Source organism: Aethalodelphis obliquidens, unplaced genomic scaffold (assembly GCF_003676395.1).
Source record: "Aethalodelphis obliquidens isolate GAN/ISIS:26980383/991018 unplaced genomic scaffold, ASM367639v1 scaffold53, whole genome shotgun sequence".
NCBI classification, from domain to species: Eukaryota; Metazoa; Chordata; class Mammalia; order Artiodactyla; family Delphinidae; genus Aethalodelphis; species Aethalodelphis obliquidens.
The window spans coordinates 1,221,627-1,245,246 of NW_020837997.1; the positions used below are offsets into that span (position 1 = coordinate 1,221,627).

The 23,620-nt window shown below is 50.6% G+C and overlaps 1 protein-coding gene across 4 annotated transcripts; it reads left to right on the forward strand.

Moving 5' to 3' along the window:
• Nucleotides 1–58: 58 nt before the first annotated feature.
• On the forward strand, nucleotides 59–21,973 carry TPM4 (tropomyosin 4). Of its 4 annotated transcripts, none has more exons than XM_027084507.1 (9): nucleotides 59–341; nucleotides 5,347–5,472; nucleotides 9,765–9,898; nucleotides 12,519–12,636; nucleotides 13,204–13,274; nucleotides 14,406–14,481; nucleotides 16,236–16,298; nucleotides 16,385–16,454; nucleotides 20,538–21,973. In XM_027084507.1, the coding sequence occupies exons 1-9, from the start codon at nucleotides 228–230 to the stop codon at nucleotides 20,618–20,620; spliced, it is 855 nt and encodes a 284-aa protein (XP_026940308.1). In that variant the 5' UTR covers nucleotides 59–227; the 3' UTR covers nucleotides 20,621–21,973. The 4 variants fall into 4 exon arrangements, with proteins under 4 accessions (XP_026940308.1, XP_026940310.1, XP_026940311.1 ...); XM_027084509.1 differs by lacking the exon at nucleotides 20,538–21,973 and adding an exon at nucleotides 17,471–17,758 and having other exon boundaries at nucleotides 184–341; XM_027084510.1 differs by lacking the exons at nucleotides 59–341; nucleotides 5,347–5,472; nucleotides 20,538–21,973 and adding exons at nucleotides 5,601–6,006; nucleotides 17,471–17,758.
• Nucleotides 21,974–23,620: the final 1,647 nt, after the last annotated feature.

Genomic DNA, 23,620 nt, shown 5'->3' on the forward strand with positions numbered 1-23,620 from the left:
ATCCAAATAAGGCGAGGGCTGTGGGGAGGCTGGTGAGCTGGCCAAGTCCTCCTGAACAAGCAAGCGAGTGGTGGCTGGCCCAGCCGGCCTGAGCTTGGGCCTCCTCCAAGACTCGCCCCGAAGCAGGGTGGCGCACCCTGGGGAGCCTATAAGGGCCTCTCCACCGCCCTCGCCGCTCACTCGATCCCGCAGCCCTTCCTGCGCCTTCGCCCCCCGACTGCCCAGCCATGGAGGCCATCAAGAAGAAGATGCAGATGCTGAAGCTGGACAAGGAGAACGCCATCGACCGGGCCGAGCAGGCGGAGTCGGACAAGAAAGCTGCGGAGGAGAAGTGCAAGCAGGTGACGGACGTGCCTCTGCTGGGCTGCGCCGGGCAGCCCAGCACCCTCTCTGAGCTGGCGAGCTTCTGGGGCCGACGGTGGGGGTCTGGGAAATCTTGGTACTCGGAGGTTGGGGGAGACACAGGGGGTGATGCTCCGGCTGAGAAAGAGTGCTGCTTCGTCTTCCCTGGAGGGGTCTCTGGGCTGGGAGAGAGGGGGCCAACTGGACCCACTCCCAACAAAGCCAGTGGGAGCAAAGCGAATGAGAGAGAGAGGGAGACTAAGAAAGCGTGTGAGAAAGAGAGGGGTGTTTGTGTGGGCTGGTTGTGTGTGTGCAAATGTGAGGGTGTGCGGATGTGTGTTGGGGTAAAGGCATCAGTGTTGGGGGGTATCCTAGAGGGGGTGGTTTGGGGATGCTGTGTGTGTGAAAGGTATTTGTGTATGTGAGCATTTGTGTGTTCACATGTGTTGTGTGTGTGTTTCAGCTCTCTGGAGGGGTGAAGGTGACTAAGAATGTGTGTGCAGAGGGAAGCCTGTGCGTGCAATTGTGGGAAAGTGGGTGTGGAAGAGTATGGCTATGTTTGTGAGTCTGTGTGTGTTGGTGGTATCAGCAGGGGTTTGGGTGTATAGGGGAGAGGCTAGCTGTGTGTGTGCTTGCGCAAAAGTTGACATGACATTAATGGAGTGTGCGGGTGTCAGGGTGAGTGTGTGTGTGTGTGTGTGTGTGTGTGTGTGTGAAGGTGACTGTGTGTTTGGGCTGGCGTGCGTGCGTGTGTGTCAGGGTATGTGTGTGCCTGTTGGGGTACCTGTGTCAGTGTGGGTGACCCGGTGCCCGTGTCAGAGCACACTCAGGTGTGACTGTGCGTGACAGTCCGAGGAGCATGGCCAAGTGTGGGTGCATGGTGGGGCCGGCTGTGACCGACTGCAGGGGCAGCTGAGTGAGGGGCTGGAGGCTAGGGTGGGCAGAGATTTGAGGGTGAACCTGAGAATCTCAATGTGTCTCTGTGTATCTGGGGAGCCCTTGCTGTGAGCCTGGCAGGGGAAGGCGGGGATACCTGTGGAAGGCAGAGGCCCCAGACCCAGAGCTTTGGGGACAAGGTTCCCGGGAGGCCCAGGCAGCCGGGACACATCAGAGGGCTAATGGAAGTGTCCTGGGCTGGGCCGTCCCAAGGCCGTGGCTTGGGACACAGCAGAAGTCAGTTGTCTGTGTCTGGGTGGCCAGAGCCGCCAGGGAGAGGAGGGAAGGGGGTCCTGAGCCCTCCCACAGTGCCCTGCCCCCCACGGCTCATCTGCACCCTTGGGGTCAACTGCCAAGCCCTCAGGAGCGTCAGGGTCTCGAACCAGCCCCAGGAGGCGCTTAGGACGGTACCACCAAGGGCCCAGCCCTGCCCATCCCAGGCGTCAGGCCAGCTCAGCAGGTAAAAGTGCGGGCTCTGAACTCAGGCTGGCCTTGCTCACAGCTTAGTCACTGAGCACCCTGGAGCAAACACCTTCACCTCTCTGTGCCTCGGTGGCTACCTGTGTGAAATGGGGAAGTGAAAGTGATGCCTTCCTCACCACCATGGGAGGACGAGGGGTGACTAGGCAGGTGGAGCCCTTGGCCTGGGACCCGGCACAGTGTAAGCGCTCAATAAACTCAGGATTCTTTCCCGCCCTGCCCTACCTCCCCTTTGGGCCTCCCCATCCCCCAGTGTCCTGGGGCTGCCCTAGGCGCCTGTGACACATCCGCACAGGACAGCCCCACCCCAGTTCTCCCTGCCATAAACTCTCCTCCTCCCTCCCTGGCAAACACAAACACCCATCCTGGGCTGGCCCTGAGCTGCCGGCTTCCATCCATCATTTAGCCCTTACCAAGAGGGGCTTAGCTAGGAATTCAGAAAAAAAAGCAATTCTATGGCTCTAATTTTCACTAAGGTGTGAGTGACTGATAGAGCACACTCTACCAAGGCGCACACAAGTTCAAAAGGGAAGGCTCCTCAAAGCATCCAGCCAGCTGCACGGCCAAGGAGGCAGGGACAGGTTCTCTGGTCTCCAGCTGGATTTTCATTCTGTTCTCTTTTTTTCCACAAAGCTGCCCACTGGGGTGGACTTGTGCTCAAATCCAGGTCGGATCATCTCCTAGCTCTGTAACTCAGGGCACATTGCTGCCCCTCTCTGAGCCCTCAGTGCTCTTATCTGAGAAATGGGGGCAAACAACGCCTTCTGATGGCAGGGCACCCAAGATTCCAGAGGTCCAACGCAGAAGCCTGAGCCCCATAGCGCAGATGGCCAGTTCTGCCTGGGGCAAAGGCGGGAGGTGGTGAAAAACTCAATTTATCTGGACTGCCTTATGCTTCAGGAGGCCAGAGAGCATGGGTCTTAGGCCAGCCTGACCCTCAGGGAACCTGCAGTAAAGTCCCAATTCCAAGCCCTCTCTCTCCAGTATGGAAATGGGACCAGGAGGCCCAGCCTGCCCACATCCTGCCCGCTCCCCTCCCAGGGCAGCGACATCCGCCCCAACTGGCCTTTGACCCCACATCCTGCCTCAGCCCTGCCCAAAGGCCCCATTTGCCGGGACTATGGTACGCAGCCCATGACCCTCCTGGCCAAAGTTTTACAGGCAGGGAAACTAGGCCCCAAGAAGGAAGCAACTTGAGGGAGACCTTGCAGAGTCAGTGCAAGGCTCAGCGCCCCCTCCGCCCCAACCCCGGCAAGGCACCACGCACCCGTACACACTTTGTGTGTGGAATTCGGACAGAGGGAAAGGAACCCGATCTGTGTCCACTTTATTTATTTTTCAGACCCAGCTCCAACCACTGACGGGTTTGCAGTTGTGTCATTGATTCATTCTGCAAACTTCCCCCGGGGTTCTGTGGCGAACATCAGGCCCAGTCCCATACTGGGTGATGCTGGAGCCCAGACTGACCTCAGCCCCAGGCCTGTCTCGCAAGGAGCCTCAGGCTGGGGGAGACAGAACCAAACACGGAGGGCACCCCCTGCCTCAGGGGTCAGGGTTGGGCGAGAGGGTGGGACAGGGACTGGGGGCCCAGGGCAGCAGTGCAGGCCACCCAGGGGAGGGGGCTGGGTGTGGAGGGTCAGTGGGAGGAGGGCGTGATGGGCAGTGGGCACAGTATAGCCTACCAGTTTTGGAATCAGTCTGACAAGGGTTCCAGTGCCCTATCCGTATGGCGTTGGGCAGGTCCCTTTCTTGTTTAGGGACTCAGTTTACCCTTCTGTGACACGAGGCTTCAGGGGGACGGTATTTGTAATGTGTCTGGCACATTCTAACTGCTTCATAGGACTCTGCCTCCCTTATCACAGTCCCCACTCCTTGTTGTCCAAACTTTGCCAGAAAAAGTCGTCAAAAACAATCTTGACACCCAAATGAGCCCGACGCTGCAGAACCTGCCCTCACTTTTTCATGTTAAAAGAGCGTTGTGCCTGGCACACAGTTGGCACCTAGGAAATGCTCTACCACACAGATCTGGAAGGAAGTCAGGTGGACGCTGGGTCAGGCTGACCTGTCTTTAAGGAAACTGGCTCATTTTCTCAGTGAAAGTGGAAGTTCAAAAGCAGTAGCCAGGGCGCTCAGAGACCACCACGTCAAGGCTTCCATTTTGTAGATGAGGAGACTGAGGCCAGAAAAGGGGACGGGGTCATATAGCTGGGATTTGGAGTCAGGCTTCCGGGCTCCTTGCCTAGAGGTCAAGTCAGGGTCGGTGGACCCTGTCTTAGGCGGGAGCTGCGGGAGCTGCAGCCACCCTCCTCCTCCTCTGATCTCCCACCCTCTTTTCCATTCCCCAGCTCAGCGGTAGGACACTCAGTAGCCCTGGTAATGGGAGGCTGGGATAGCAGCCCTTTTAAGAATTTGCACACATGCACGCGTGCACGTGCACACACACACACACACAGAGAACCTGGCACATTTTGCACATTGTCTCAGGAGTGAACATGAGCAAGTTAGGGAGGGATGCAGAAAAGCAGGCCTGTTACGAGGGCCTGTTCAGATGTGGGTTCAAATCCTGTTCTGTGTGATCCATGGAAAGTCACTCCACCTCTCTGGGCTTCCTGCTGTGAGGAGGAGGAGGATGCAGGGCCCATGGGGGCTGCCTGCCCACCTTGGGAGCATGAACAGGACCAGGGGTCAAACCACCTGAGACATAAAATCAGATCAAAGCCTGATCTGGACTGACCACCCCAGCCTAGAGTTACTGCAGGGGAGGGAGGCGCACAGAGGGAGGGAGGGAGGGTGCTGAGAAAGCTTTCTGAGCTGACCCTTGACTGGTGTGGTGGGGGGTGATGGAGAGGTGAAGGGGTCTGTGGTTTGTATCCCACAGACCTGACCTTCTCAAACTGGGGGTGCCAGGAGGCTGGCAAGACTCTTGGGATAAACAAAAGAGGACTGAAAATGTGGGGAATGCAGGAGACACTTTTATTAAAACGAACACAAGCCAGATTGCAAGAATTTAAGAGATTTAACCTGAGCCTTCCAGGAAAGTGATCTTTAAGGAGTAGCTCTCTTCTAGTAAGCCCCCAAAGTCCAGGAGTGGGGGGCGGGGGCGGGGATTGAGCCTGTCAATCCTTCAGGGTATTTTGTGAGAACCACTCTCTTGGGCAATAGGGAACCATGGCAGGTTCTAGACTGAGGGAGGGTAAACATACTTAGGAAGATCCTCTGCTGCCAGTGTTGGGAAGGCTGAGGGTAGAGGGATGGTCCAGGCCCAGAGTATGAGACTCCCCTGAGGAGGCTGCAAAATTGAACGCGTGTTTGTAGGAAACTTGTCGGGACTTGTTTCCCAAAAGCTGTGATCCATTCTGCAAGAGTATTGGGGGACTCCAAAAAAAGATAAGCACAGCTGGTCCCAGGATAAGGAAAGGATGTGAAAGTCATATTAACAGGTATGAGTGGTGCGTTTATTGAGTGGTGCGTAACATTGTTACCCCTGTTTTACAGATGAGGAAACCTGGACTCCTATGAATGCGGGGGACGCCCCTGCGCCGCGGGGACGTGGCCCCCAGGCTGATGCGTCCCCCTATCTGTCCCCAGGTAGAGGAGGAGCTGACGCACCTCCAGAAGAAGCTGAAGGGGACGGAGGATGAGCTGGACAAATACTCCGAGGACCTGAAGGACGCGCAGGAGAAGCTGGAGCTGACGGAGAAGAAAGCCTCCGACGTACGTGCCCAGTAATGGGGGCGCCCGTGGCAGGGCCGGACAGGAGCCCCGGGGCCGGGCGGGCGGGAAGCGCTGGAGGAAGAGGAGGAGGAGGAAGAGGAAGAGGAGAAGGCGGTGCCTCCCGGCGCTTTCTCCAAATAAGTCCCGAAAGAGGGCACTTTCCAGCAGCTGCGGCCAGCGGTGCCGACGTCAGGCCCTCCCCCAGCGGTGCTGACGTCGGCTGCCCGGCCGGGTGACCTCATCGCCCCGACAGCGGCCGGGCCGGGGGCGGGGAGAGGCGGGGGCGGCCCTGGCGCAGGCAAAGGCTCTGGGGCCGGGGCGCGGCTACTGCAGCTCTCGCCGGAGCCGAGCCGAGACGAGCGCCCGCCGCTGCCCGCCGCCCGCTGCGTGCGCCTCCGCGCCATGGCTGGCCTCAACTCCCTGGAGGCGGTGAAACGCAAGATCCAGGCCCTGCAGCAGCAGGCGGATGAGGCGGAGGACCGCGCGCAGGGCCTGCAGCGGGAGCTGGACGGCGAGCGCGAGCGGCGAGAGAAAGTGAGAGCCTGCGCGCCGGCTCCTGCACCCTCGGCTGCGGCGCGCCCTCCTTTCTTCCCTTATCCCGGCGCCGCCCGCTTCCCGCGCTCCCTGCGCGCCCGCCGCTGTCGCCCCCCATCATCGCCCCCATTATCCCACCTTTGCACCCTCGGGCCCCGGCGCTCCCGATCGCGGACCCGCAACCTGGGACCCTCTGCTGAGACCCGTTCCTCCATCGCCATCCTCCTTCCCTAGCCTGGGACGGGGGAGGGGGCGCCGCATCCGGGTCGGGCGGGGCCGGCCGAGCGGGAAATGGGGGGATGGGGCGGAGCGGGGGGGTGTACGCGATCCTGGAGTAGGGAGAGGGGGTAGGGGGCACCCTGCTGCCTTCCGACTCGCCGCTGGCGCCGGGGTCCGGGCGGGGGAGGGCGGGGAGCTGCTGCTCCACCTAGGAGCGGGAAGTGAGAGTGAAAACGTTGAACTTCCATTGTCTAGGGTTGGACAGGCCGAAACCGGGAGTGGAGCTGGGGGCGTCGCACTTTCTCGCCTCTTCCGAGGCTTCCCGGTTCCTGCCGAACTTTCCCAGCTGTTCCCAGGGGCGCGGCGGCGACGTGTCTGCTCCAGACTTGGGGCGGAAGTTCAGTCCCGAGCCGCGGGCCTTTCCCTCCCCAGCTGGTCCCTGTGGGAACGCGGGCCGCGGAACCCGCCTTCCTCTAGAAGACCCTTGGAATGTTAGCATGGGGCCCCCGACCCAAGATCGTTTTGTGTGCGGCCGCTGCAAGTTGCGGGGCTTGAGGCAGATAATGGGGCTGAATGAGGAGGGGGCCTCACCGCCCCCTCTCCGTCCCCTGATTGCCCCTTGGGACGGGACAGGTGGTGGCCACCAGTGGGGCTGGAGAGAGGTCTGTATTGGTGTACTTAACTGCTAGGAGCGTGTCTCCATCTACAAAGTAGGGATGACAATAATGCTGACCCCAAGGATAGTTGGGAGGGTCTCAGGAGTAAAACCTCCCTACATGGCAACTGGCATATAGTACGAGCTCTATTACTGGACTTTTTTCTCCCCTCGTTCTACCCCTAGAGGAGCTCACAGCCTAGTGGGGGGGGGGCAAGGAGAGTCAGACAAATAAGGCTGATTAACATTGTGGGCGGGGTGTGTCTGCGTACTGTTATGGGAGCAGGACAGAAGTAGAGAACCAGTGGGGTAGGCTTCAAAATGGAGGTTGAACAGCCTTATAGAATAAATAAGAGTTTTCCGGGACAAGAGACTGTGCAAAGACTCAGAGGAAAGAAAGTTGGGGGAGAGGGTGGAAGCCCAGGGTCCCTGAAAGCTGGAGTGCTGGGACTCAGGGTGGGTACCCCAAAAGTGGAAAAAGTGCCCAACCAGATGGAGCTGCCATGTGTACTGACAGGTCTGGGGAAGAGCCCCCCAGACTGTTTCTCCGCTGGCCAGAGTCAAAGCATTTAATCCTGTAAGGGCTGCTCTGGCGTGAAGAGGCCTCAGAAACCTGGTGTAAGCCTCCAACAGTAGCCAGTTTGGCCTCTTTCGCACACGTAACCGGCATAACCCTCCCTCTGATCTCATCCCAAGTCATCTCTGGAGGACAATTACTTCTGCTTAAAAATGGCCCTCAGCCGTGAGCCAAGACTCAGGAGCGGGACAGTCCAATATGGGAGGAGAGATGTTTTTGGAAAGTTTCGAACTTCTTAAAAAGTTCACTTTTCAAGGCATGCTTCTCTTGATCAGGAAAGGGGAAAAGCCTTAAGAAGGTTCCTGGGCAAAAGGAATTGAGCCCAGGGGGGAAGGGGGGGGCACTTTTTCAGTCTCTTGTAGAGAAAGCCAAGAGCCGGCGTGTGGCAGACTTCTGGGTCTGCCTCCCAACAGCTGGTTTCGTTTAGATTTTTGTGTGATTAACCGACATCTTCCTGTTCCTTTGCCACATGTATCTAGCAAGCCTCTTTTACCTTATAAGGGAAATCCTTTGTAGCGTGTAGAAGCTTTGATTGCAGGAAGGGGTGGAACCGAAAATGACTAGCAGTGACTAGCAGTTTTCCAAAAATACATATGTATGTATGTATGTATGTGTACATATATGAATGTATCTCAGAACTGTCTCGATTCCAGATAGTTGAAAATGTGCCCAAAGCTTGGTTGTCGGGATTCAGAATCCCCCACGTAAAGAGGCAGTGTTTTGTTTTTTTTTAAGACTACTCGTGAATCGAGCACCTCTGCATGATCTAAAACGTCCGTTCCTTGACTACTAACGGGTATGAGGGTTCTTTTCGGGGTGACAAAACGTTTGGAATTAGATAATGGTGTTGGTTGCACCATTTTGTGAGCGTCCTAAAAAACACGGGGTTGGGGGGAAGTCAGTTCCTGCCCCAGTTGCTGAAGGAGTTAAGATTCATATCATTTAAAAAGAATAAAAAGCACCCACTCGTTGGAACGAGTGGGTGACATTTCTTAAAATAGTTCATCAGTGGTTTCAATGGATTCCCCAAACTGATGTTGCAGAGGAAGTTGCGATCAAAAACACCTGTGGGAGCTTCTGCTCCCCCTGCTGCTAGGACTCCGGAGCTAAGAAAAGTTTCCTGACTGTGCTTTTCAGCAACTCTGGCCTTATTCTATTACTCCACGGATTTTTACAGCCTTCCCCAATTCAGAGATTCTTGTCTTGTTATGAAGAAGCCAGGGTAGCTTTATATTTCTCCCGTCGGTTGAGCTCCATTTGACCAATTGGCAATATTCCTAAGTGTGTGGCCTCGAAGCCCCTGCAGGACTCAGAGCACAGGTTCGGCGAGGGAAGAACCCTGGGCTGGGGCTCAAGAAGCCGTTCCCTACCAGCTCTGTGACACTGAACCAGACTACTTCGCCTCACTGGATCTCTCAATTTCCCCAGCTGTAAAATGGGTGAGATACGTGAGGATTAAATGAGGTGAAACCGTGGCAGTAAGAACTGCACTTTGTGGGACTTCCCACATGCCAGGTGCAATGCCATACCCTTCCTTTACAGTCCCCACAGAGGCGCGAAGCAAGCAGGCCCTGGGATAGGGAGGCTCAGAGCAAGCCGTGAAACGACCTGCCCAATGCCACGTGGCTATAAACTGGCAGAGCGGGGATTCTGACCCAGCACACTGTGATCCTGGAGTTCTTGCTTTTATGCACGCTACCATATTCCCTTCCTTGTAGGTGAAAACATCTTGAAAAGCCACTAACAACATTCTGACATCCCTCCCATGCCTGTAACCAAGTTTTCTTTCCTTTCCTTTCTTGTATCTTTTTGTCCCAACATCTCTCAGCCAGGCTTGGTTAAGGACGGCGTTCCAACTGGGCCGCCCCCAGCCTCCCTCCCAGCTGTATGGCCAACATGTAACTGAGGCGTCCAGATTCTTGCATTTGTCTTGCCATTCAGGTGGCTGGGAGCAGACCTTATGTGACAGGGTGAGCTGGCCACTGGTGGCCTTGCTCTCTAGAAATACCATGGAGAGGCCAGCACCGTCCTCTTGGAACATACAGCTTACTTATCTCTCTCTCCTGTATTGACTTGACAGACTGTCCTATTGTGGTAGATGTTTGCTGACATTTGGGGGAAAGATCATATGGAAAATTCACATTCTCCAGATGAGACAGAGTGTGAACTCCTTATCACCTGGATTCCTGGGTGGGCTTTGGCAGGGGAAGCGGGTTAGCTGGGGGTAAAGGGCACTGTGAGTGGAGGGCTCCTGCTGTTAGCTGACCCGTTTCCTTCTTAACCTGGCTGCACCTCTGACCTCCCTAGGCTGAAGGTGATGTGGCAGCTCTCAATCGACGCATCCAGCTCGTTGAGGAGGAGTTGGACAGGGCTCAGGAACGACTGGCCACAGCCCTGCAGAAGCTGGAGGAGGCAGAAAAGGCTGCAGATGAGAGTGAGAGGTAAGGACGCTTTGAACCCAGTGGCATTAGCGCTTGCTTCTGGGAAACGGGGATCGTGTTGTAGAGCGGACCTGCCAGAGCTGGGGTGAGAGTAAATGAGATCACACAGACCTGCACGTGTGCACATACGTACAAATGCGTATGGTTTGTACGTAGGTGCAACGCCTTGTAAACCATCATGCTGTAGGTAGGGGCATTTGATGTGGTGGTTCCAAAGGAAACCTAACAACAGGCAGAAGAAGGCAAAAAATGGACACATAAGATTGCAACTGCAACTGTCACTGGCAATCAGTTTGCAGAACGCTGCTTCTCACATTCTCCCTGAAAGTCGCTGTGCGTCTCGTCATCAGTGTTCTCAAGACATCAGTTTCCAGGGTGATGTGAGAAGGCGGGGGATGAACATTTGGAATGGGCCATCTACATAGATGTTCGTAGGCAGTGCTTCAGGCTTTGGGCTACTGGACAGCTGTGTGTCAGGGACATGCACGAACCAGTCCCATTAATATATTTGCCACCGACAGAGCTACGCTGCCTCCAGAAGGGTACTGTGTCCTCCAGAGTGGGCAAGTTCTCTGGCACGCCTTGGCGCAGGCTCTGGAGGACTGAGGGCAGATTGTGTAATTCACAGAAGCAGCTGTCTCTGTGTGGTGGTAAATGGGTTCCTTGTGTGGTCATGGTGTGGGCTGGCCCATTGGTCCTCGTGTATCTGCCACATCTTCACAACAGAATTCTCACCGGACCCATCCACCATAGTTTTCTGGTATATACTCCTCCCAAGGGTTCATTCCCGATTGTACTGTTGTGACCATACCCTGGAGAAGCAGAACCAACCGGGGAATCTTGGAGATTGACTTTTCGAGTTGCCCAAGTGGGAAATTTCTTCCCGTGCAGTGGAATAGTCCTACCCAGGGCACAGATCCCAGTGCAGGCACAGATCTCTGCTTCAGCCACTTAATAGAGGGAGAGGGTGGCCGCTCAGGGCAGTCACAAGGAAGTGTGAAGGATCCAGTCACAAGTTGCTCGTGGCTGTGCCTGGGGCCTAGATTAGCTGCTACCGTTGTTCACAGTCAGACCAGCCTGGCCAGATTGTCTCACTTCTGTGACCTCCCCAAGGCAAACCACGAGAGCCTGGGAAAGCCCCTCACTTATTGGTATCACGTTACCAGAGGCCTTTGATGGTACCCCTGTTAGACACTGCTGTTTAGGTAGAAAGAATCTTATACTTGGGAGATGGAGAATCTAGATTTAAGTTCTTCCAAAAAGCCACTGCCATTTACTGTGTGGCCTTGGACAAGTCACTTTGATCTCTCCACTGCTGCAGAGGGTTTTTCAAACTTGATGACCTTGAGGACTGGTACAGGCCTGGAGAGTGTTTTGATAGTCAGCTGAGAATGGTAGTGGTAGTCCGAATGCAAGCATTTGTTAGAAGTATATGGTGGGGGTTGGGGTGGTGTGATGAATTGGGAGATTGGGATTGACACATGTACGCTAATATGTATTAAATGGATAACCAATAAGAACCTGCTGTATAAAAAAATTAAATGATTCAAAAATTCAAAAAAAAAGAAAAGAAGTATATGGTCCTCTGCTGTGGGCAGGCACAGCACACATCGATACATTATCCAGCACTGGCCTCTTCTTTGGAAGTATCTGATCTTACCTTGTCCACCCCAAGCAGTGCAGGCTAGAGTGAGCTCCATTTCATGGTCAAAAGTTGTAGGAGACTTCCAGCCATCCCCAGGACGCTGTCCTTTCCAAAGTGGACTTCAGTTCAGTATCCACTTCAGTTCAGGCCTTCCTCACCCATCACTTTGTGGGTACCTGCCTCTTACCTGGTCTTCCCACTGCAGTCCATCCATCATTCTGGTTTCCACTCACTCCTGCTTTTGAAACCCTCCTGTGGTTCCATGTCCCCTTGGCATAAAACACTTAGTGTGTCATTCAAGCAGCCTATGGTCCAGCCACCCTGACCTCCCTGCCATATTCTTTCATTCCTCTGGGGCTTTCTTGTACAGCCCTGTCTCACTGAAGAATACCTTTCCCCTCCTTGTTCATTTGTGGACTCTCTTCTGGGAAGTGCCTCGTCTCTCTCTCTCTCTCTCTCTCTCTCTCTCTCTCTCACACACACACACACACACACACACACACCACTTCACTGCAGCAGAATTCATCATTCCAACAGCCAAGCTGGGCCCAGACCTCCGATCACATCGTGGTAACTGCTGGCGTACAAGTCCCCCTTGTTACTAGTTAGTGAGAGACTCTATAGGATGGGAGCATGGACTCTAGAGCCACATCACCAGTTTGAATCCCAGCTCTGCCACTTACTGGCTGTGTAACCTTAAGCAAGTTATTTGCTTAACTGAGTCTCTCTATGCCTCAGTTTCTTCCTCCGTGAAATGGGGATAATGTACCTACTCTGGGGGCGGGGGTTGTGAAGTTTGAGGCACTTAGTGCCTGGCATTTGGCAAAGATGAAGTGAATGTGAGCAGCTCTACAATTTCCTGTTCGGAGTACGGTTCTTGGTAGATGTCAGAGAAGTGTTTAGATGAGCAGATGCATGGAGGTGTGTGATGAGGCGGTAATGTATGGAAGTAATGACGAGGTTTGCTCCTTGCAGAGGAATGAAGGTGATAGAAAACCGGGCAATGAAAGATGAGGAGAAGATGGAGATTCAGGAGATGCAGCTCAAAGAGGCCAAGCACATTGCTGAGGAGGCTGACCGCAAATACGAGGAGGTGAGTTGGGGTGAGTGGGGCTGGTAGATGGCAGCAGCAGGAAGTGGGGAGGAAATGGATCTGTGATAGGGAGAACCCTGGGGCCGCCTAAAGGAAGTTCTTGGTCAGCTCAGCTGTCCTTCTGTGTCCACATCTGTTTTCCTAAGACAGCCACTTGGCTAGGAAACCATATCTTCCACGACGCCAAAAGTCCTGGGAAATTCTGTGACACTCAGACAAGTGGGGACTTAGACTTAATGGGGAAACCAAGCGATCAGATCCCTTTTTTGTCCTGCAGCTTGGTGTTAGGCTAACATGGGGAATTGTGGTCCCCAGTCGTGGGTCTTCAGGCCGTGAAAGCTCAGTTGCTCCTTCTGCCTGCCCTCATGGTCCCATCTCTTCCTTCACTTCCCGGGGCCTGAGGGAGAGAATTTAGGTTTTCTCCGGGACTGTCTGAGTCGGAGAAGCAGCTGAAAGCCCCGCGTTGCAGATGGTCTGGGTGTGGCCTTGCTGTCTGCACGGGGGAGGGCATTGAACTAGATGTGGCTCTTAGGGGTCAGTCTCGGTCGATCCTTCCCGTCTCTGCAGGTAGCTCGTAAGTTGGTCATCCTGGAGGGCGAGCTGGAGAGGGCAGAGGAGCGTGCCGAGGTGTCTGAACTGTGAGTGGCAGAGCAAGGCTGAGTGGCGCCCAGCTCAGCTCCGGGGCGGGGGTGGAGCTGGGAGGGAGTTGGTTGTGTTGGGAATGGATACCGACCAGGGCCTCTGGTCAAGTGGACGGGCATCTGAGACTCATTGCTCAGTGCCTCCTCTTTGCCTCCATGGCTGACAAAGAATGATGGGCAACTGTTTGTTCTTACTGCCCTGGGCAGTGCTGCCCACATGTTGACTCTTCCCACAAAGGTATTGGGAAAGATGAGTGAGACAGGGAGAGCAGAGAAGCCCAGAAGTCTGTTTTCCCAGAGGCTGTGCCTTCTTTTTTTTTTTTTTTTTTGTGGTACACGGGCCTCTCACTGTTGCGGCCTCTCCCGTTGCGGAGCACAGGCTCCGGACGCGCAGGCTCAGCGGCCATGGCTCACGGGCCCAGCCGCTCCGCGGCATGTGGGATCTTCCCGGACCGGGGCACGAACCCGTGTCCCCTGCATCGGCAGGTGGACTCCCAACCACTGCGCCTCCAGGGAAGCCCTGTGCCTTCTTAAGGGAACACTGAGGGCAGGGTGCCATGTCAGTGTTTAAATGCCTTGTTCTTGATGTCATTGTTGGATTGGGACACATTCCTGGGGGGAAAGGTGAGAAGATTGACCGGAATCCCCACAAGCTCCCCACCAGAAAACCAAAATGCCTCCCCCCTCGGACTTGGGTGAGGAATCCAGCTCCCCGGAGCATTCCTGCTGTGCTGAGAGAGATCTGGTTTCGAAAATCCGCTCCAACCTTGCTTCCTGGAGTGTCCGGTGTAAACTCCGACTGCTCCCAGCCCCCATCTCATTCTTAAACACCTTCCGGAGTCAACCACATCAATCATAGATTTCACAAGTCCCTGTTGCCTCAGACTTGGCAGGAGCCCAGGAGTGCTTTACAAACCTTCCAAATACTCCTCGGCCTGCCGCGCCTTTGCCTGGCATGATAGGGTTTTGATAAACACACAGCGCTGTGTCTCAGAAAAAGCCATTAACATTTTTCCCCCCGCATTCTTTCTGGGGGCCCCTGGAAGTGCGATTCCTCCTTTTGAAAACTTCTTTTAGGGGAATTGCCTGATGTAAGATAAGACACAAAAATCCCTTGTCTTTGGGCAGAAAATGTGGTGACCTGGAAGAAGAACTCAAGAATGTCACTAACAACCTGAAGTCGCTAGAGGCTGCATCTGAAAAGGTTGGTGGTTGGCTTGAGCTGGAGGGTGATTTGCCGGACTTTCTTCTTTTCTCCCCGCGACGTACGCAGGAGCGTGCTAGGGTATCAGGGATCTGACCTGTATTTGCTAACAGTAGCTTTGGTGCCCAGCAGCCAGGTTTTTCCCCTACAGAAAGAGGTGTCCAGCGGCTAGATTTCCCCCCTTTTAAGATGGGGTCTTAGCACCATCTTTTATCTCTACCTCCCGGAAGGTGGAGATGGAATGAGACTGGGACCTGGCCAGGCTCCTCTTAGGTAGATCTGAGGATCATCATATAGATACAGAGCCTACAGAGCTTCACTCTCAACTGAATCCCTGGGTTCCTCCAGAAATACTTTCTAGAAGGTCGAGCGGCAATCAGAGGTGGAATTGGGCTTTATTAGCTGAAACAGTACCCAAAGCAGTCATTACAGGAGAGAGCATTAGGAGCAACGTACACGCTCTTCCATGGCCTTCTTCCCACCCCCTGCCAACCCCTGCATCCTCATCTCTTCCTCATTCTCCCTCCTCCTGCTCCCCTCCAGTTGCATTGAACTTCAGTTTCACAAACATTCCATGTGGGTCACCTTCAATACCTTGAACCTGCTGTCCACTCAGCCTGGGGTGGCCTTCCCTTTGCTCTCTGCTTGGCAACCCCCTATTCATCCTTTAGGTTGCTCACCTAGGTTAGGTGTTTCTCAGCTGTGTAGCCCCACCTACTTCTTTTCCTATCATGATGGTTGATCACATTTATCATAATTAATTGCATGCCTTCCTTGCTAGATTGTAGGTTTTAAGGACAGGGACTATGTCTTGTTTAGAGCTGTGTCATTAGTCCTAGCATTGTGCCTGGCGTATATCTCATACTAGGATAGGTGGTGAATAAATGCAGACCACATATGTATGCCAGATGCTGCCCTGGTCGCGGGGAGAGATGCTACAGTGATGGTACGGCTTCTGTTCTTGAAGATCTTGAAGTCTAGCTGAGTAGAGGGGTTGATAAAGTAACAAAGTGCAGTGGGGCTTCAACAGAGGGACTTCACAAAGTTGGGGAAGGTGTCACGAGGAGGTGACGTTAGAAAAGACCGTAGAGCGGGATGCTGGCCAGGAGCTCAAATTCCAGAGTCAGGTTCCAGTCACGGCTTGGTCACTTCGTAGCCATGTGACCCTAGACAAATTAGCTAACCTGTTACTCTTTACTCTTCTGTAAATCGGGATTGATGATATCTAGCAACATAGCAGGCAGTTAATGAGGGTTCGCTACTATTCATCTGAGTCGAGCCCTGAAAGACAAACATAACTTCTGACAGATAGTAATGAGGAATGGAACATTCCATGCTGGGGGGCCCAGTTGTAGTCAAGGGCTGGAGACCAGAGAACACTCAGAATAGGGCTAGGAAGTGGCCAGCACCTTGGGGAAGCTGATGGGAAGTGGGGTTGGAAACATAGGTTAGGCCAGCTGCTGTGGAGGGCCTTGAGTAGCCTATTTCCATGCGGTCATCTGCACCATATTCATCACATGTGTATCCTGAGTTATCAGCTCAGGTCTTGAGATCAATACCATCCCAGAGGGATCTCTCCCAGATTCTCTGAGTTTTGCACACATTTCTTCTGCCTGGGAAGGTGCCTGTCTCCACTTCTTAGGCAGGTTCATAGCTTCAAGCACACACTTTTCTCCAAGGAACAGGGAACATGCATTCTTCTGTGCTTTTTTTCCCGTCCTTTTTTAAAAGCAGTGTTTTGGTCTCTCCCACAGTATTCTGAAAAGGAGGATAAATATGAAGAAGAAATTAAACTTCTGTCTGACAAACTGAAAGAGGTGCGTGTGATTTCCATCCAACTAGTTCAGGTTTCTCCTGCGGCTGGTCTTAAAGCACTCATAGTGACTCCTTTCTTCTGCCCTAGGCTGAGACCCGTGCCGAATTTGCAGAGAGAACAGTTGCAAAACTGGAAAAGACAATTGATGACCTGGAAGGTATGAAATTACCACATAATTATGTTTGCTCTGCCTCCCTCTACACGACACATCCCCAGACAGTTGGGGGGAATCTGGAAAGGCTGATTTGGGCTTCGTCCACTTTAGGATAGCAAAGTGCAGAGTGATGTCACATGTGGAAGTCTGGAGCCCTGGAATGAAACAGTGCAAATCAAATTCAGACTAGGGTCGCCATTTTTCAAGAACTAAAATATTTCTGCTTAATTAGCTCCACATGTGAGTAAAGAGACCCAAATATGGCTGATTCTTTTCAAGTCTTTAGAATTTCCTTTAATTTGCTCATTTCTGACACGCCTTGCATTTTTTAAATGCCTTGCATTTTTACAGAAGCTCTCTCCCAGAGAGTGCAAAGCTTATCACAGTATGAGAAAATGGAAATTTAGAGACCGTGGAGACCTGAATTAAGACTCCAGTCTGCGAGTCTGCTGCCCACATATCCCAGAATTTCTTGAAGAGTTCCATCTTTAAAAAAAATTCTGTCCCATGTTCTTCATGAAATAACCCAGAACTTCCAGAATCTTGGGGTTCAAACGAAATCTCCCAAACTGCCTGTCCCACCCAGAAAGGGTACAGAACTCATTCCTCAGACCATGTGTCCCAATGTTTGATTTAGGAAGTGAGGTTTCCATGTAAGGGAAAATGCCCCATTCCAAAGTACAGCCTTTGGACTGGATGACATCATTGAAAGTCAGAAATAACCTGGGGTGGGAGATTGGTGGGGAGAAGCTCTAGCCATTTCTAGTCACCACTCTTTTTAAAGGTTCATTATGGCTAACCCCCTGCAGAACTTCACACCACTTAGAAATCACTCCATAGATCTTTTGTTTTCTCTTTTGTGTTACACAGGACACGACTTTCTCCTAGTTCATGCTTTGTTTTCTCACTTTTTTTTTCTTCCTCTCGTTGCTCATGTGTGGCACTCCATTCCGACCCTCGCGTTCTGTACCCTGTACCTCTTCTTCTGAACTCTCTCCCTGGGGACCTCCGCCCTCTAGACGAGCTATATGCTCAGAAGCTCAAGTACAAAGCTATCAGCGAGGAGCTGGACCATGCTCTCAACGACATGACCTCTCTCTAAGAGGCGGCTGGGGTGCTGCCCTCTGTCCTAGCAATACTGAAGTCTGCCTTCTCACTGTGGTGCCTATACTCCTGTGGGCTTCTAGAAGCTAGAAGCTCCAGTTTCCTGCCTCCTGGTTTGACCTTTCAAGCCTTCTTCTGCTGTGTCTGTGACTGTGTGACAGAAATAAAGACAGGCAGTCCTCACCTTCATGCCCTCTCATTTTCATTTTCTCCACTTGCCGCTTTTGAGCCGTAGCTATGAGGCCCTTGACCATGATTGCAACCAAAAGTGAGTGGTTCAAATGAAGAGCTCGTTTCAAAAAGAAAATTATGCCCACATGATTCTTTTCTGACAATGTAAAAACAAAAGCCAACTTGGCCTGAGCTCTCAAATGTATTAGCTAACTGTATCTGCATGCCCATAGCAGTTTTTCCTTAAATAGAAATTATGTTGAATGGAGACTCATCCAACCTCCTGAGCAGCTTAATAGAGTCAGCAGAACTTGCAAAAACCAGCAGGCTTATCGCTAAAAAGAGGCTACCTTTGGATGGGGCTTCATCTGTGGATTCAAATAGCGGCAATGGCATTTTGGTCTCCTTAGTCCTCCTTTTCTCATGTTTTCTCTGTGATATACTCGGAGAGTGGTGCCTGGGGTTCCCTATGTCTTCATTGTTCACTGAACACCTCTCCAGCTCCCAGTCCTGGGAGGAAGCTCACCTCTATACCCTGCCCTTAGAAAACAACTATACAAGGAATTAAAGGGCATCCCATTAACAGGGCAAGGGAATGGAAGCTGCTGGAATGCCAAACAAAGGAAGTGAGGTGATTCTTCCCTGAGTTCCAAACGAAGTTGCCTGAGATGCTAACATCTATCTCCCCTCATACTTGAGTTAACTAGAGCCAGGAACCTTGGTTTAGTGACAGCTCATAAGATTTGCGTGTGGGTGTTAAAAGGTCACACCTATGGTGACCAAAAGCTCATCAGTTTTCCCAAGAGAATCCAAATTTTAAATAGTCTGTCTGGCTCTCCCCTGCACCCCACCGCTGCCACCACCTTAAATTGTCCCAGAAACACTGACATTTTGATGTCCAAGCCGTCTTCCAGACTGCCCCTTGAACCTGAAAATGGCATGAAAAGCTCCAGTGAGATCATTAATTTTTGGTCACTATAGCTTCTTATTCCTCATCCAGTAATTTTTTATTTAGGTGGGAACCTCTGTCACAATTCTTTATATTCAGTCCTCCAAAATACATCTTCTCTAAACTACCCATGCCCTTCCACCTCCAACCTTTCTCTGTTCCTAACTGCTGTCCACCCTGAACTTCTGCATAAACCACTCCCCTCACATATTGCTATACGTATGCCCCTGGAAAGATTAAACTGTGTAGGGGTAGGTGTTTTTTGTTTTCTCTCTCTGCATACTTGTTCCTGGGATTTTTCCAGCCATATGTAGCCTCCACCCTTTGAAATAACTGCAGCCCTGTCTATCCAGTCAGTCTGCATAACTAAGCACCTAGGTGGAACTTCATTTAGCGATTAGGGCTATGAAGATCTACTTCTACTTGTTGACAGCGTGGGGGCCTGTCACCTTCTCGAGGGCAATTAACACTTTAGGGGAAAGTTAGCCTCAGACCTAATGATAAAGCAGATGCCAGGGAATCCAAGTGGCAAGGTGTGAAGTGAGGTCGAGATTTGGAGTTGGGAAACCTGGGTTTACATCCCAGCTCTACCATTTTAGCTGTGCAACCCTGAACAAGCTGCTTAGCTTTTTTGCAAAAACAAAAGTGATAGCTCAGTGGTTGAGGATTAAATGAGGTAATGGAGAAATTGGTTCACACATAGTAGGCCCTCAGTTACTTCTGTTAATCCAGACTGGACAGGCCCAAGTAACTGTCCTCTGAGAGAATCCTCCCAGGTCATAGTACTAGATTCGATTTTTAAAAGTGCCACATCAAATGAAAGGTTCAGTAGCTTTAGTTGAAAGGCTGCCATCTTTTGCAGTCACTTTTATTCTTTCTGAAAATTTCCAAGCTGATCATATCACATTTTATGAGGCACTGTGCTTTCCTCTGGTATTTGAATAAGTCTTGGCCTAGTCCTTATCAGCCATCACTCATTGCAAACCAGTTCTCTCTCATGCTCTGTCATGCACAGCCCTAGATGGCATCTTAGATTTTGGGGTTTTGTTGGGTTTTTTGTTTGTTTGTTTGTTTCATCATCTCAATTATTTAATAATGTACCTATAGTCTGGCTTAAATTTCAATCATGTTGCATTTACCTGCAGTTTGACTACACTGCTATGGACACATAGAAACAATAACACAATTATGTGTGGAATTTAAACAGCCATTCCCAGAAGCTCCAAAGGAAAGATGGGTTACAGGATTATCTCTCCCTACCATAAGCTCAAGGATTAATTAACCAGCACTAGGAAGAAAATGTATTAAGTCATCCATATCTTAGACTAAAATCTGTCTGAAGCATTTCTCATTTGTGCCTCATAATAACCCCCATGCCACACAATGGTATTATTATCCCCATTTGATAGATGGGGAAACTGAGACCTAGAAAGGTTAAATGGCTTACTTCATTGGCCCAACTGGGGCTTAAATCCAGGTGTTCTGACTCTAGGATTGCCAGATTTATCATATTAAAATATAGGACACTCAGTTAAATTTGAATATCAGATAGGCAATGAATAAATTTTTAGCATAAGTATATCTCAAGCAACATTTGGGATACACTTGTGTTAAAAAATTTATTCGTTGTCTATCTGAAATTCAAATTTAACGGAGCACCTGTATTTTATTTTGCAACCCTATCCGGCTCCCAAACTTGGCATTTAGTGTCTGCTAGTCCACGGTGTTCTGCTATAATTAAAATGTAGAGTACCTTCTCTGCTCTTTCACTCTGGCAATGTGGAGTTTAGAAACCTTTTTTTTTTTTCCTTTAACAAAGATGCTTATTAATTTATTTTTCCCTCATTCTTAATTCTCACCAGAAAAGCTTGCCCAGGCCAAAGAAGAGAATGTGGGCTTACATCAGACACTGGATCAGACACTAAACGAACTAAACTGTATATAACCAAAACAGAAGAGTCTTGTTCCAAAAGAAACTCCAGAGCTCCGTGTCTTTCTCTTCTCCTGTAAGAAGTTTCTTTTGTTATTGCCTCTTCGCTTTGCTGGAAATGTCAAGCAAATTATGAACACATGACCAAATATTTTGTATCAGAGAAGCTTTGAGCACCAGTTAAATCTATTCCTTCCTTTTTTCAAATGGCACCAGCTTTTTCAGCTCTATTTTTATCCTTAAATTGCATTTATTCCTAAGGTAGGCAGGGTATTTCATATTGAGCATACTCTCTTAAGACTGAGGGCATTTGGTTCCTGGGAGAATAGACAACCTCACACTTTCGAAACACAGATTCCGATATCTAGTCATGGGTCAGTTTAAAAGGCTGAAGAATATTCACCATCGGTCACACTATAGGAGGCCAGGGACCGTCACATTAAAATGGGTGGGGATTTTCCATCCAGAGCAAAAAAGGGGGGTGAGGGTGGGATTACTATGGGAAGTCATAAACCAGAGAGGTTAACCTGATCATCCTGGCTCTTTTCCACCCTCCACCGTGCAGAACAAACATCCTCTGAGCAGTCAGCATGAGAATGCCTGGAAAAGAGTCATAATAATTACCCAGATGTTTTCGGAATAGATGATTGATATGCTCTTCTCCATGCTTCTTTCACTCTAAAGTTGTTCTCTGAGGAGCTAATGTTTTATTCCAATAATGACCCATGCTTATCTGCTCCGATATGAGGCCATCCACTCAGCAGGAATGAATGTTGTAGAATTCAGTCCTATTCAGAGAAGCCGTATCAAAAACACTGCTAGCATCAATAATTAAGACTCTTTTTCTATAAACAAATATTGGGCAGAATGGCGCTCTCTGACATCAAAGTAAAGATGAAAAAGTAAGTGGCCTAACTTCATCTCCTCTATACTCCAGGGACTGGCAAATTGGAGATTTACTTATCTGGAATTTTAATTCCTTCTTCAGGACAAAGTTAATCAAAGACCAAGAAACTCCTGATTAAACTGGATATGGAGTATTTTGTAGACAGGGCTGCACATTTTGTCTTTGTTAGATTTCTGCTTTCTCAGTTAACATCTCAGAGCTGAAACATTCCACATTCCCCAGCAGTGTGGGAGCCAACTCAAGTTTACAATTCTGACTAAAAATCACCCTGCTTCTAGCTTATCCAAATCCCCTGCCCCTCACTCCTATTTATTAAGCATCACACTACCCAGGAGATACACTAGCAAATTGTGCAACTGAATAAAACCCACACTTTTCATTTAGATTCTTGCAACTGTATCATATGTAATAGTATCACTTTTTCTACATTTTGGTCAAATAAATTTTTACATAAACTACAATTTGTGTGAATTTTAGAGTGTGTGGGGACATACACAGCATTATGGTTTGACAAATGTAAATGGGATGGAAAGGAAAGATAACTGTACCAAGAACTCAGCAAATGTTATTTATTTGCTGTCTACCATGACTACCTGATATAAGGATTATGATCTCTATATTACAGGTGAAAGCTCTTTGCCTTAGTAACTCAAAGCTCCTGTCCTTTGTTATCCCCAATCCTGCCTGAGCCAGACTAAAAGAATGAGGAAGATTTTAATAGACAAGATAGGAGCAGGAAAGATGGTCCCTATCACTTGAGTCACGAAAGCACAAGGCCTGGCTGGGTAAGGTTTTCTCTGTGTGACATATAAAAAAGAAAGAAGTAGGAAAGCTGGAAGGTAGGCAGGGTCCACACTGATGAGAGCCTGAACTTAAATTAAGTTGGTCCGGAGTGGAGAGCCACTGATCAATAATCAATAAATAAAAGAAATAAATTAGGAAAATCCACTTAGCATGCATTGTCAGGAAGGACTAGAGTGGGGTAGACTAGAGGCAGGAAGATCAGTTAGAAAGGTATTTCAGTTAATCCAGGACAGTGCTTGCCAGACTGGAATAAGAAGGAAGAAGTGATCTGAAGGAAAGTAATCTTTAGACTTGGCTTACTGGATGGCAGGAACTTAAAGAAGAAAGTGTCAAGGGTGGCTGCAGTTTCACTACCTGAATTGCTTTGAGGTTTGCCTTAAGATCTGATCTTGGGGAAGGGGGTTAGGGAATCCAAAAGAAATGAAAGCCTTTAAGACATGAATGCAGTATGCAAACAATTTTTTTTGTTACCAAGTACAGTTAAAAACATTTCCTTCATTTTAATTCAACATTTGGCTGACACTGTGAGCTTGTTTAGGTGGTAGAGGCAGGGAATGTCCATGAATAAAGTATAATGCCCCCCTCTAAGTGCCCTACCACTGCTAGATTGAAGTTCCTCCTCTCCCTCCTCCTCACCCCCTTGGGCTGTAATCTAATCTCAGTATACTGCTTTAGTCATCCTGGTGCCTCAGCACCTATTATAAGTATTTAATGTTTGTTAAACTGACATGTCTCAGCTCTTGGGGAGTTCCCAATCCCATGAAGTGTGGGTGGGACAAAAGGTGAGGTTAGGACCAAACTGTGAGGAATTTATCCTGCCAATAGACCATGGATGGATATTGGATAAATGTTTTAGACTAAGCTCACTGCAGGGTGGAATCTGGATTAGAGAACGATCAGGGAGAGCAGTGGAGAGATGTGATGATCTGACGAGCAAAAGAAATAGAAGAGGGCTTCCCTAGTGGCGCAGTGGTTGAGAGTCCGCCTGCCGATGCAGGGGACACAGGTTCATGCCCTGGTCTGGGAAGATTCCACATGCCGTGGAGCCGCTGGGCCCGTGAGCCATGGCCGCTGAGCCTGCGCTTCCGGAGCCTGTGCTCCGCAACGGGAGAGACCACAACAGTGAGAGGCCCGCGTACCGCAAAAAAAAAAAAAAAAAAAAAATAGAAGAGCAAGGAACTTCCCTGGTGGTGCAGTGCTTAAGAATCTGCCTGCCAAGGCAGGGGACACGGGTTCGATCCCTGGTCTGGGAAGATCTCACATGCCACAGAGCAACTAAGCCCATGTGCCACAACTACTGAGCT